Raw genomic sequence first — 15,694 nt, forward strand, 5'->3', positions numbered from 1 at the left:
GGCCCATGGGCAGGCGCATGGGCGAGAATATTTCCCTTTGCTCAAAACTTGTGTTTTAGTGTCGCATATACATAGTTCTTAGAAGTTTCATCTCACATAATTTAACAAATTTTAACTTAATTCAACTATTTTACGGCGTTATTAAAATATTTCGCCGATGTTTTCGTCAGTCCCTTTAAAGCATCAACTAACTGTGTGCAAAGTATATTGTATCATGTGAAATATACTTTATATTATATCATAACATTACTATTTAGAAAGGGCCTTTGGTTGGATGTTTCCTTTATAGAAGTTCTACAAATTTCACCTGTTTTACATATTGTAGCGATCTTTAATGAATCCGGCCTTACCTCTCAAAACGAATTCATGTGCGTGTACTCCAATTCATTGGAGTTATTTTCCACAACATCACAGTTTAGTTAGTTTCTATTTCATTTCCCATTTCATGTCCCGTTGATACATCGCACTTGGCAATTACGTGGCACTAGGTATGCAATATACAGTTACGAGTGCGCGTATTTTAATGGAAAAAACTATTCGTCTTTTATTGCATAACGTTTGGCTGAATATCTCACATTCTGATGAAATCTCGAAATAATTATTTAATTACATGCGGTGTCGAACTGACCATTGGGAATTATGTTTCAATGCGATTGAGGAAAACTTGAGTGAATATTGTGACACTAGAGCAACTTTTAACTGCATTGTCACTTTTGGTATGAAAATGGTAATAGTTAAGAAAAACGCAACAGCCTTCTTACGATAATTCTCATATTCTCATTAGTACGTTGTGTCTAATTACAGTGTCGGCCTTATTTACAGGTGATTCTACAATACCTGCTCTCGGTCAATTACAATCTGCCACACCACACGTGAATAAACAGTTATCCAGGTGTTGCTGTGGGCAAATATCTAGCCTGTACATGTATATTTTTTGTGGATACATGTATTACATATTTTCATTGATATGTGGATACATTAAGCACAAAGACACAAAAAGTTTATGAAAGATGAATTGGTGCCTTGATATATATATTCAACGAGAACGAATCTTGTATTTTCTCCGCGATCCTGATGTGTATCATCGTTTAATGGGTCATTCATTAAAAGTATGTTGTGAGGCGAATCAAAGGAGCCGCTCAATTTACACAGTGTCGTCCGTTTCGCGTGAACTACCACCCCACCCTGTCAGTAAGAGTTATGTAATCGGTACACAAATATATTTGATGCGATGTCAGTGTGTTGTAGACTGTCGTAGGGTACACATATCTATAGCAAGTTTTAGTACTCATACACTTTCTCTTTTTGTGTTGATATGATTTCTATTTTCGTACATGATATGATTTCATTTTTATCTTTGGCTGCTATGTTTTTATATGTTCGAGTAGCTGTCTGTCCCTCTTAAATTGACATAGTTCTGCCTCGCTATTGCTTCTCTTGACTACAGGAGATCTACAGCATATAGCGGATCTAACTGCAATTCTTGTTTTAACCAAGCGGGTTTGACATTCCAGTAACTGGATTCAGGTTGATTGCAAGATATGCATACCTCGTCATAGTGATTATTGTGAATTCCTCAAAATTCTGTTTGTTTGTTAGTTGTATAACGCCGCACTTAGCAATATTTCAGCTGTATGACGGCTTTCTGTAAATAATCGAGTCTGGACCAGACAATCCAGTGATTGAAATCATGTGCATCGATCCACGCAATTGGGATACGATGACATGCATCAACCAAGTCAGCGAGCCTGACCACCCGATCCCTTTAGTCGCCTCTTACGACAAGCGCTGTCGCCCTTTTACGCCAAGAATGGGTTGTTGAAGATCTTCACGGGTCCATTGACGCAGGGATTTGTGTAAAGTCATTCAGACAGCATACAATGCCAACTCAAAAATCATACTCAATGTCTCCGCAAAGTAATATAGTACGGAACTTAGAGTACATATGAGATTATACTCAGGTTAGGGAGATGTTTAATCCATATAACGTGTTATTATTCTACCTAACAATGTATTTAATGAAATGAATACAAAACAAACTCAACGGCTAAAAGGTTTCTTTGAAAAAACTACCCCTGGTCTTCTTGCCTAGTAAAACAACTGCAATCCGACACAGATTAAACGCAACTTACAAACACAATCATAATCTGGTTAATCTGTATCACTCAACAAGTTGGCGCCGCTTATTCTGCCCACAGTATGACAGTATTGGGCAGCTCAGTAATTAGGAGGTAAAACCAGGCAGGTACACTGGTCACACTTGACTGGTCTGTCTGATGATTAGGTCGTCTGTCAATTGGGAGTGAACCATAGCAAGTACCATCTGCGAAACTATTTGCTCCTTTTATAGGACCGATTAGTTTTATGACCATGGGCCTCGGCACAAGCGTGGTGATGGAAGAAAAGTTATACATGTACATCCGATATTGTGACTGTTTTTCGCTATTCATATTCTAAATACATCATAATACCACAACATTTTAGTACTCCTTGAAAATTTACAATCACTTTAATATCTACAATAAATTGAACGAGAACAAATGATATATTGCAGATTATTAAATCATTGTCTCTATTATCAGCCGCTACATTTGTATCGTTTGCATTGTACAAAGAAATATTTTGTCTGTCCTTTTGCAGATTTAGCCTCAGAATGTGCTCATTCGAATTAGGAACGAAAATAATTGCTCATCATGAGTATATATGATACACTGTAGATGTATTCACTTAAAAGTCGTATACGACCTTCGCGAGCGAGTTGAATGATCCAGGTTAATTGGAACGAAGTCTAGAAAGGGTTATAAGGTTTTGTATTTGGTAATGTGTAGGTTTGTTAAAAATGATTTTTTTAAATTCCTTTTATTTCAATATGTAAAAACATAATTATGCGCTTAAAAACAGAGCTGACTTGATGGGAGATATTGCGTTAGCCACCTGAGATTGTCTGTTGGACACGGTTTAACCTTACTGGGTCCTCACCCTGGTTGTTGTTACCGTTGTTATAAGGGATTAGGAGCTACGGCTAATTGCATTTTTGGTTACAGTCTGTCTCACTAAAGTGGATATGTGCAGGTGAACTCTGTTCAATTAGTATCTGAAATGCCCAAAAATGTGAACTCCAAACAATAATAACCTGAGACGTAATTCAAACTCCTTCCACACTGACACCGCATCAAATATATTTGTGTACCGATTACATAACTACTTTTGACAGGGTGGGATGGTAGTTCACTGGACGACACTGTGTATATTGGGCGGCTCCTTTGATATCTCCTCCAAACATACTTTTATTGAATGACCCCATTAAACGATGATACACATCTCGATGAATATTCACAGGCACTAATTCATCTTTCATAAACATTGTTTTGTCTTTGTGCTTAATATATCCACATATCAACGAAAATTTGTAAAACATGTATCCACAAAATAAATATACATTTTCAGGCTAAGTATTTGCCCACAGCAACACCTGGATAACTGTTTATTCACGCGTGGTGTGGTAAATCGTAACTGACCGAGAGCAGGTATTGTAGAATCACCTGTAAATAAGGCCGACACTATAATTAGATACAACGTCCTAATGAGAATATGAGAATTATCATAAGAAGGCTGTTGTTTTTTCTGAACTGTTACCATTTTCATACCAAAAGTGACAATGCATTTAAAAGTTGCTTTAGTGTTATAATATTCACTCAAGTTTTCCTCAATCGCCTGTAAACATTACTCCCCTGGGTCAGTTCGACACCGCATATAATTAAATAATTATTTCGAGATTTCGTTAGAATGTGAGATATTCAGCCAGACGTTATGCAATGAAAGACGAATCGTTTTTTGTTGCCATTAAAATACGCGCACGTGTACCTGTATATTGCATACTAAGTGTCACTTACTTTCCCAGTATGATGTTTCAACGAGACATAAAATGGGAAATGAAAAAGAAACTAACTAAACTTTAATGTGTTGGAAAATGTCGCCAATGAATTGGCGTATCGTTGCAATATGTAAAAAAGGTGAAATTTGTAAAACTTCTGTAAAGGAAACATCCAACCAAAGGCCCTTTTTAAATAGTAATGTAATGATATAATATAAAGTATATTTCACATGATACAATATACTGTGTACACAATTAGTTAATTATTTAAAGGGACTGACGAAAACATGGGCGAAATATTTTAATAGTTGAATTAAGGTAAAATGAGTTGAATCATGTGTCATGCTTATAAAATCTTTATGTATTTGCGAAACTAAAACTGTTGAGCAAAGGAAAATATTCTCGCCTATGGGCCAAACCTTTTTCTCGCCCATGGGCGAAATATTTCAATATGGCTATAAAATAGTTGAAGTAAGTTAAAATGAGTTAAATTTTGTGTCACGATACTTGAATGAATACATTTAATGTATTTGCGAAACAAAAACATGAGTTTTAAGTAAAGGAACATATTCTCGCCCATGGGCAAAATATTTCAATATCGCTATGAAATAGTTGAATTAAGTTAAAATGAGTTAAATTTTGTGTCATGATACTTGAATAAATACATTTAATGTATTTGCGAAACAAAAACATGAGTTTTGAGTAAAGGAACATATTCTCGCCCATGGGCCAAACCTTTTTCTCGCCCATGGGCGAAATATTTCAATATGGCTATAAAATAGTTGAAGTAAGTTAAAATGAGTTAAATTTTGTGTCACGATACTTGAATGAATACATTTAATGTATTTGCGAAACAAAAACATGAGTTTTAAGTAAAGGAACATATTCTCGCCCATGGGCGAAATATTTCAATATCGCTATAAAATAGTTGAATTAAGTTAAAATGAGTTAAATTTTGTGTCATGATACTTGAATAAATACATTTAATGTATTTGCAAAACAAAAACATGAGTTTTGAGTAAAGGAACATATTCTCGCCCATGGGCCTACCCATGGGCCAGTCTTCGCCCATGGGCAGGCCCATGGGCGAGATAGTGTAAATATTGAGTTTTTGAACAATTTTTTTTTCATTTTTTCTTCCTTGGTATGTTCCCATGAAAACAGCATGTTTAATTTTGTAAATACCTTTGACCGAGAGTCGGCAAAGACCGTAGAGTTTCTGGACTTTTGGGTTTCCAGAATTAAAATGGGACGTGGTTTTTACTTATACATTGTTTTTATAATTGGAAATTATACTTTAAATATTTACACTGTATATGTTTGATATAATTCGGTGCGTTTTAACTCGTCATCTAGACTTGCAAGGCTTTACTAAAAGATAAGTCCGTGGATGTGTAACAATTCTATCCTCCTAATAGAGGAGCCTCGATATAGAGACAACTTGTACTTATTATTTACATAATCTAGAAATTATTATTTAAACAAGTAATTATTGCCTTAGAGACTTGTGCAAGTCAACATCTACAATTACAAGAAATAGGGAACATTTGTGACTTATGGACATTTTGAGTGTTGCACAAGAATACAAGCCGATGTTGTTTCACAGTCGAGGAACGCATCACGGTCAGAACAGCAAAACATAAAGTGTTAATTCATTCTGTTAAAGTGAGCCTCCGTACCCTGGTTGCAGCCAAGCGGACCCCTGTAGTTAATACGCTACATACACTCTCTATACATACACCGCATATCGGGAACACTTAACACACAGATTACCTCCTGGTAATATTAAGTGTTCTAAATAAATACAATGGCCGAGACAGGAATTTATTTGTGACCACTTCGTGACAACTCCGTGGGGATTCCGAGGCATATTTTGGAAACAAACTAATCAAACTGAAGCATTTAGATGACATGTTTCAGCATGCATAACGATTATTTGACTACGTTTTGGTTTACAAACGCAATTATTTCCCCAATGAATTATTTGCTTCCATCTGTTTTTTTATATATTCAGTACATCTCATTTTAAGTTGGTTGTTTTTGTTTGTTGTTTAACGCCGCACTCAGAAATATTCCAGCTATATAACGGCGGTCTGTAAACAATCGAGCCTGGACCAGACAAACCACTGATTGACTTCATGATCCACGCAATCGATCCACGCAACTGGGATATGATAACATGCATCAACCAAATCAGCGAGCCTGACTATCCGATCCCGTTAGTCGCCTCTTACGACAATGGGTTGTCGAATCCGATATTTACTGGTCTTCCTCTGTTAAGAGAAGCATGGCATTTACTCCATGGGAACACTGAGGCGGGTCCCTGGTATGAGATGCTTGTCGTTGGAGCTGAGGATTGTGGATTGGGTGGTCAGGTGGGACTTCGTGTGTCACCGCGGTCCCTACGGCGTCGTGGACGCTGCTCCACATGCACTCAATCACTGGTTTGCGGGTCCTTGATCCGGGCAGTTTACAGCGCACTTTGATACCGCTGGACTATTGCTAAATGCGGGTAAACTAACACTCACTCACTCACTCACTCACTCACTCACTCACTCACTCACTCACTCACTCATCATTGCAGCCCTGCTATCATTGATACACTGAGAAGTATTCAGTCCTCACATCCGGACCTATCCGCGCTTCATCAGATGGAGGCCATCCAGATGACGGACCAGTCAAGCAGAAGCAGGAGGTAAGGTGGACCCAAGGTGGACCCAATGTTGACCCAAGGTTGGCCCAAGGTTGACCAAAGGTGGACCCAATGTTGACCCAAGGTTGGCCCAAGGTTGACCCAAGGTGGACCCAATGTTGACCCAAGGTTGGCCCAAGGTTGGCCCAAGGTTGACCCAAGGTTGACCCAAGGTGGACCCTATGTTGACCCAAGGTTGGCCCAAGGTTGGCCTAAGGTTGATCCAAGGGAAAGGTCGTGTGGGATGTATGTAAATGAAGATTTTATCCAAATACTGTTTTAAATACGTAGACATACTAAAATCAGAAATCAAAATATGACCCACCCACCAAGTCGCCCAAAACCAAATCGTACACACACGCACCTAGAACCCAAACACACATCCGCTCACCCAAAACAAAACACACTCGCGCGCACCCAAAACCCTAAACACACCTCCGCGCACAAAAAATTAAACACACACGCACTCGAAACCCAAACACCCATCCCAAACCCAAACACACTCACAGACACACACTCCAAGACACACACGCACGCACGGATTTTTAAAGATTGTGTTTGCTGTGAATACTATGTCAAGAGCTGTATGCCCTGAGTTACCGTTCTGCCTATGCAAAATTTATATGTGGTATTGCACCTTTAAGAATAGAAACAGGCAGATATTTATAATAATATTAATTTAAAGGTTGAAGACAGGGTCTGCCTTAACTGTAATGATCATATTGAAGATGACAAACATCTTTTATTCTAATGTCCATAATGTGATGATATAAGATCTACTTCATTATTTACGAGTATAACGGCTTTTGTTCTAATGTCCATAATGTGATGATATAAGATCTACTACATTATTTACAAGTATAACGGCTTTTATTCTAATGTCCATAATGTGATGATATAAGATCTACTACATTATTTACGAGTATAACGGCTTTTATTCTAATGTCCATAATGTGATGATATAAGATCTACTACATTATTTACGAGTATAACGGCCTTTGTCAAACAATAAGAAATTGTGTGTCCATGAGGTTCAATTCACCTGCTTTTGAATATTACAACGCAGAAAGCTTTTGTTATGTGGGTAAAACATTTTTATCTGTATATATCATCTAGTTTTGTATTGTATCTCATAACTTTAGGCAGCACGGGTGGCCCAGTCGTCTAAGGCGCCGCGATTCGCTGTGCAGAATTGCATCCCTTGGGCACGCCAGAAACCTATGATTGTGGGTTCGAATCCCGGATTGCCCCGGTTATGTTTCAAGGTTTGTCAGTACCATACCCGTGCTCGTGGGTTTCACCGAAGTTGTAAACGTCCGAGACCTGCATCACTTCGGGCTTTCCTCCCACATTAAGCTGACACGCCGTGATATAACTGTAATACTGTTAAAATGGGCGTTAAATCCAACTCACTCACTCACTCATAACTTTATATGAGTGGCGCTGTATTATTATTTGTATGTATAAGCTCCTATTTTATGCATGTTGTTTTATGATGTACAGCAGTGAGACGAAAATAAAATATCTGTCCGTCTGTTACCTAGACGCGGTATCTCCGCGAACAACAGCTGGACCAGCATCCCCGGTATCAACAGGGGACAGTTCCACAATGGAAGAGAATCCTCCCTGCAGGTGTCACAAGGGTACGTCTCGACTTTACAATAAATAAATAAACGCCATTGGCTGTGTGTGGCAATGTTGAGGAACGCTGATCATGGGAAGATGTACACTTCTTGCGTTTTGTTGTATAGACGATGCAAACTTCTGTATATGGTAAAGGTGAGGTGAAATGGGTTTTAACATCGCGTTCAAGATTATTGCACTTAGCGACGTGCATGCATGTGTGTCTGTGGCTGCTTGTACTAGTCCAGACCAATACCGATTTTATAGTGATAGCCAACTCAGATACAACGAATACCTCCACTCAGACACAGTATACTGACTCCGAGCCGACCAGTCCTTGTTTTAGCCCTTTAATGCCGACCGACAGGCAGGGTAACAACAAGTACCACCTTTTAACGTCTTTTTGTAAGACGTGGACTTCGATATAACCCTCGATCTTCCGCTCTACCACTAGACCACGAAGGCAGTTTATGTACACTGCTTGGATTATTTTGTAAAGAAGATGTACATGGCTTGCATTATTTCGTGAAGATTGTGTACACTATTTGCATTATTTTGTAAAGAGGATGTACATCACTTGCATTATTTTGAAAAGAAGAAATACACAACTTGCATTATTTTGTAAAGAAGATGTACAGTACTTGCATTATTTTGTAAAGAAAATGTACACTGCTTATATTTTATTGTAAAGTTGTACATTACTGGCATTATTTTAAAGAAGAAGTACATCACTTGCATAATTTTGGAAAGAAAATGTACATGACTTGCATTATTTTGTAAAAAAGAAATACACTACTTGCATTATTTTGTAAAGAAGATGTACACAGCTTGCATTATTTTGTAAAGAGTACATTACTTGCATTATTTTGTAAAGAAGATATACACTAGCTGCATTATTTGGAAAGAAGATGTACACAAGTTGCATTATTTCGTAAAGAAGATGTACACGACTTGCATTATTTTGTGAAGAAGATGTACACTACTTGCATTATTTTGTAAAGAAAATGTACACAGCTTGCATTATTTCGTAAAGAAGATGTACACGACTTGCAATATTTTGCAAAGAAGATGAACACTACTTGCATTATTTGGAAAGAAGATGTACATTACTTGCATCATTTTGTAAAGAAAACGTACACTGCTTGCATTATTTTGTAAAGAAATGTACACTATTTGCATTTTTTGTGTGAAGATTATGTAAACTGCTTGCATTATTTTGTAAAGAAGAAGTAGATCACTTGCAGCATTTTGTAAAGAAAATGTACATTACTCGCAATTTTTTGTAAAGAAGATATACACTACTTGCATTATTTTGTACAGAAGATGTACTTACATTATTTTGTAAAGAACATGTGCCTGCATTATTGTGTATGCCTATATTCATTTTGCATATTATAAGAACAGCATTTGTGCCTCCACAGGGGCTACAGCAACCCCATGTTCCACGGTGATGGAGTACAGGTCCCTGCCTTCCGGTCACACCACAACACCCCCATGCACAGGTTGGTACCGTGCGATGTTCAGTACACTACTACACACATGCCTATATCAACAGCTAATTGGTGTGGAACTCCCTTGGTTATGTTCCACTGGTTGTGTATCACTGCATCCTCGATTATCCAATGTATTGGTATTTCGTTCGATTACACTCTCAGTAAAATTGGTACTCCGATAGGACTCCTCTGGGTGGAGATCTGAGGATACCTCTATAGAAAGTCACGTTAGATTAACCCTGAGCAAACTGTGACCTCCCAGTCTAAATGAAATATGTTTGGGTTCTTCAGAAAATCAGATATCATCTTTTCAAAACGATCGGCTTTGTTTCTTTGCTAGAGAAGAGAAAAGAAAAGTGACATAACCCTTTCCATAAATAATCGAAATCTCTGTAAAAGCAGAGTCGATTGTACGATAACGAATACATTATTAGCATGTGTTTATGAATCACTATAAATAGTGATGATAATAGGTTTTCGCGAAAAGGAGAGCGTATCCTGCACCACCGGTGGCACCCGTCACAAACACATGCATACGCAAGTCAATTGTTCACCTGTAAAACACGGGAACATGTGGTACAAGTCAAAATCATTTTTGTCACTGATGTTTCAAATTTGGAAATGTCCTCCACTTTTCAAAGCTTTACTGAGACCTTGAATGTTGTAACCTTGATCAAACAACCTCTGAGCCAGAGTCGTATGACGCACTTTGAAATCTTAGTGGAAAGATCATGCTCGATTGTATCTCCAAAGTTGTGAGTTGTAAAGTTGAAATCATCCCTCACGTCATTCAGTGTTGTGAAGAGTGTTTTGTCACTGTAAATTTTTATGCATAGTTCTAAATATGAAATAGATGAGGCGGTCTCACTGGTCGCCTGTATTTCTAGTTCAGGTGGGAAATCGGCGGAAGGGAATTGGCTTTATATTTGATGGTTATTGAAAGGTATCAGATCATCGACATACCTGAAGCTTAAGTTAAACGTCTTGGCCAAATTTCCTTGTTTCACAAAAAACACATATTCCTTCGATGATACTCAATTCTTGGTATAGATGCCATGGCGCTCAGAAACCCAAGGGTCTGTTCACAACAATATTATGGCGCGACCTTTATCATTTACATTCGGAACAGGCAGATTAACTTCGGTTTCGAGGCACAGAAATTAAAATCAGCCAAATTAGTCTGAATGCTCAGCTCATTCGAGACGGGAATATTCGAGGCCTCGATGCAGGTTAGAGAGCTAACTAGACGTGACCTTTGTGAAGGTGTCCTTAGATCGTCAAGCAAAGAGGTATCGGGGCGGGGTAAAAGATCTGCTAAAGTGGGATTGTAATATATTGTGAAATACCCTGGATACACTTGCTACCACAGCTTGGTTTTCAATTCGATTCGAACACGACACTAACAATAGCCCAATAAAATAAATTTTATGCGAGAAAAACCCTTCAGAAGTCAGAAGAAGGGGGGGGGGGGGGGGAGTGTAGAGGTTAAGGAAATGAGTGGGTTATTTGGTTGTATGACTAAGAGGGAGTCTGTGCAACGTCCATTATCTGGCAAAAAGCGGATCATGTGTTTTCAACTCGCGTGCAGCACCACACGATTCTCATAGACACCCGCCCACCTGATCAATGTGGAATAACTATACGCCAATTTATTTTGAAGTACGTAACTATAACGGTTGCTAAGAAATGATGGTGTGTCTTTTTACTCGTATGGTGACTTATGTGGGTCCTGATATCTCCCAGGAGTCAGGTAGACGACCAAAACATAAAGGGGGTATCACGCGAGACACATCTACTTCTGATGATGCATCGCGGCACAAAGCAGCGCTAAAAAACAGACGATATAGATATATTCACGTTTAAATACAACGCCGATAGTTGTGTTGCCGGGGCTATGTTTCTAGATGTACTTGAGACTGAAGTATAGCGATTTTGTTTTTCAAAGGTTAATCTCTATATTATTGTTGACTGCACCTTCGCTTATTATTCCCTGCATGTGTGTTTTTTCATCGAGCCGACATATGTTAACATGTGCTACATAATCTCAAGAGGCGCGTGTGGCTAGCTGCGCACCTTCGGGCACGTTCAATGGCGTTTGTTTGGTTGGTTGTTCTTTAGCGCTGCACTCAGCAATATTCTGGCTATATGACGGCGGTATGTAAATAATCAAGTCTGGGCCAGATAACCTAGCGAGTGATGTCATGAGCATCGATCCACGCAATTGGGATACAATGACATACATCAACTAAGTCGGCATGCCTGACCACCCAATCCCGTTTGTCGCCTCTTGCGACAAGCATAGATGCATCATACAGCAAGCATAGAGGCATCTTACAGCAATCATAGAGGCATCATACAGAAATAATAGAGGCATCATACAGCAAGCATAGAGGCATCATACAGCAATCATAGAGGCATCATACAGCAAGCATAGAGGCATCATACAGCAAGCATAGAGGCATCTCACAGCAAGCATAGAGGCATCATACAGCAATCATAGAGGCATCATACAGCAAGCATAGAGGCATCATACAGCAAGCATAGAGGCATCATACAGCAAGCATAGAGGCATCTCACAGCAAGCATAGAGGCATCATACAGCAAGCATAGAGGCATCATACAGCAAGCATAGAGGCATCTTACAGCAAGCATAGAGGCATCATACAGCAAGCATAGAGGCATCTTACAGCAAGCATAGAGGCATCATACAGCGAGCATAGAGGCATCTCACAGCAAGCATAGAGGCATCATACAGCAAGCATAGAGGCATCATACAGCGAGCATAGAGGCATCTTACAACAAGCATAGAGGCATCATACAGCAAGCATAGAGGCATCATACAGCAAGCATAGAGGCATCATACAGCAAGCATAGAGGCATCTCACAGCAAGCATAGAGGCATCACACAGCAAGCATAGAGGCATCATACAGCAAGCATAGAGGCATCATACAGCGAGCATAGAGCGGCTTACAGCAAGCATAGAGGCATCATACAGCAAGCATAGAGGCATCTTACAGCAAGCATAGAGGCATCATACAGCGAGCATAGAGGCATCATACAGCAAGCATAGAGGCATCATACAGCAAGCGTAGAGGCATCATACAGCAAGCATAGAGGCATCATACAGCAAGCATAGAGGCATCATACAGCAAGCATAGGATGATGAAGACCTATGCTAACCAGGATCTTCGCGGGGCTGTTCAATGACGTTTAACAACCTCATAAGAAATAATGAATCCCGATAAAAAATAGAATTTAATCAATATATGCATGTCAAAAGTAATACCTATTTTTCTTGCAGTTGTGATTATATTTCGCAAAGGTTCGCATTCTCTCTCTATTGATCAATAACACGAGCACTCCTTATTTCGTAGGTTTTTTTGATGAAACATTGGCTTTAACCTCTTGTTTGTTCTGTGTGCGGATGTATTTGTCTTGATAACGGAAACGGATAGTGTTCATTAAGAGGAAACTTTGATTAAGTCGGAAATATTGGCTTTTATGAGTGAGTGAGTGAGTTGTGTTTATCGCCGCTTTTAACAGTATTCCGGTTATATCACGGCATGTCAGCTTAATGTGGGTGGAAAGCCCGAAGTGATGCAGGTCTCAGACATTTACCACTTCGGTGAAACCCACGAGCACGGGCATGGTGCTGACAAACCTAGAAACATAATCGGGGCGAACCGGGATTCGAACCCACAATCATAGGTTTCTGGCGTGCCTAAGGGACGCAACTCTACACAGCGAATCGCGGCGCCTAAGACGATTGGGCCACCCGTGCCCCCAGTCTAGCAATAACACTCAGACTAAATAACTGAACCTGGACGAAGCATACGTGTGGTTGATATCGTGAGCAAAGATCCACGAAATCGGGAAACGATGACGCACAACCCAATTCACAGTCCGCTGTGACGGCAAGCACCGGCTATGGGGGACATATTCTGTCCCGGAATCCACAAGCACGGATTCTGAGCCTTTGACATGCTCATTAAAGAGAACGTCTTCTTTCATGTTAGTGATTAAATCTGTTATTATCACTATGATCAAATCTATTTTCATATTTGTTGTCGACAAAGTTTCTTGTTTGTGATCATCATGTACTGTTTTGATGTTTGGGATGTTTTTTTCTTAATTGTGATCAATATTTTGTTTTTAATTTTTTGTGACCAAGTCTATTATTTGTATCTAGTCCACCGTCCAGTCGTCGTCACTATGACAACGCACCACGACGTGGGAGTTTCCAACCCCCTTCATCTAGCAACCCCCCTCTCAACTCCTTCTCTCGGGTGCCAAACATGGGAAACGCTGCCATCGAGATGGAACCAGACTACGAAGAGACCGTACCGAAACGACGGTAACTTTTGTTATGCTGATTTATTAATTAGAGTGTCATCATCGCCCTGCCCACGTGATCCTGACTGTTAATCATTAACGGTTGCTAGTTACTTGTCGGGTGGTCAAGTGGGGTAGGGTGCCGATCATCGGGGTTACGAGTTCTACCCGATTATGACCCTTGGTCTGTCCGCAACATCCTAATCCTGGATTTCAATAATGAGGTAAACGTTAACGACCTCAACGTCGTCTTTCTGGTAATATGTATACGTTGTACAAAAAATGCATTAGAAACTTCCGCGTCACTTAACCATCTCCATGAGTTTATCTTCAAAATTCCTAATATGGTAACCGCCAGATCGTGGCAATACACGACAGAGCAAACATGAAAAAAAAACAAGTGACGAAATGGCCTGAATTGTTTTTTCATACGTTGCAAAACACGTTTTTTGTGTGTAGAATGATGAAAACATACGTAAATAAAAACAACAAAATACGTTTCCCTTATCGTAAGATATCCATTGTACGATTCCGACCTTGGAAAGCCGTGTCCTTAGGTTTGACGCCATCATTTCATTTACGGCGTGTCAGCTGAATTTCGGAGGGCAGTGACATGTAGGCCTCTGTCACTTTGCCAGAACTAATATCATGGTCCTGAAAAATCATCATCGGAATCTGATTATTATCGGGTCGAATCCGAGATGGGTGCAATTATGCATAACGAATTACGGCGCCCACCACTGGGACACCTGTGTCCCCGCATGGCTGATAATATGATTTATGTTTCTACTAGGGACATCCCTCTTGTCGAGATTAACCCCCCACCACTGGACGATGCTGGGCGGACATCCCAAAGAAGCTCAGCCACTGCCAGGTCAGTACCCGGATGCAGTGACACGTCATCAGCTGCCTCGGTGAAGTATTGTACCACCTTCGATTTCAGAGTAGAAAAGACCCCCAGTATGCCAGGCTTGCCGTCATCAGGATCGAGCGGTTGCAATACGTACCATAACTGAACTCGCACACACAGACAGAGACACAGAGATGTTTGCAAAAGATTCTCAATGTCATCGCATGGTTATGATCAAGGCCATGGGTAACACCAGTATCAAGGTCATGGGTGACGCCTGCAACAAGGTCATGGGTGACACCTGCACCAAGGTCATGGGTGACACCTGCACCAAGGTCATGGGTGACACCTGCACCAAGGTCATAGGTGACACCTGCACCAAGGTCATGGGTGAAGCCTGCACCAAGGTCATAGGTGACACCTGCACCAAGGTCATGGGTGACGCCTGCACCAAGGTCATAGGTGACACCTGCACCAAGGTCATGGGTGACACCTGCACCAAGGTCATGGTGACACCTGCACCAAGGTCATGGGTGACACCTGCACCAAGGTCATGGTGACACCTGCACCAAGGTCACGAGTAACACCTGCACCAAGGTCATGGGTAACGCCTGCAACAAGGTCTTGGGTAACACCTGCACCAAGGTCACGGGTAACACCTGCACCAAGGTCATGGGTGACACCTGCACCAAGGTCATGGGTGACACCTGCACCAAGGTCATGGCTAACACCTGTATCAAGGTCGCGGGTAACACCTGCACTAGTGACGATTAAGGAAATGAAGGCCGATTTACAACAGAAAGGACACACTGTAACATGTTGTCTGTCC

The 15,694-nt window shown here is 40.3% G+C and overlaps 1 protein-coding gene across 4 annotated transcripts in view; it reads left to right on the forward strand.

Annotated features, from left to right (window-relative positions):
- LOC124121745 (chitin synthase chs-2-like) overlaps positions 1-15,694 on the forward strand; it is a 75,768-nt gene that overhangs the window by 35,351 nt on the left and 24,723 nt on the right. For all 4 annotated transcript variants that reach the window (XM_048402603.1, XM_048402602.1, XM_048402604.1 and 1 more), the window contains exons 3-7: positions 6,459-6,569; positions 8,111-8,209; positions 9,611-9,691; positions 13,873-14,037; positions 14,809-14,889. In XM_048402603.1, the coding sequence (XP_048258560.1) occupies positions 6,459-6,569; positions 8,111-8,209; positions 9,611-9,691; positions 13,873-14,037; positions 14,809-14,889 (537 nt within the window). The remainder of the gene's footprint in view (positions 1-6,458; positions 6,570-8,110; positions 8,210-9,610; positions 9,692-13,872; positions 14,038-14,808; positions 14,890-15,694) is intronic.

Source organism: Haliotis rufescens, unplaced genomic scaffold (assembly GCF_023055435.1).
Source record: "Haliotis rufescens isolate VD_foot unplaced genomic scaffold, xgHalRufe1.0.p SCAF_27, whole genome shotgun sequence".
Lineage (NCBI taxonomy): Eukaryota > Metazoa > Mollusca > Gastropoda > Lepetellida > Haliotidae > Haliotis > Haliotis rufescens.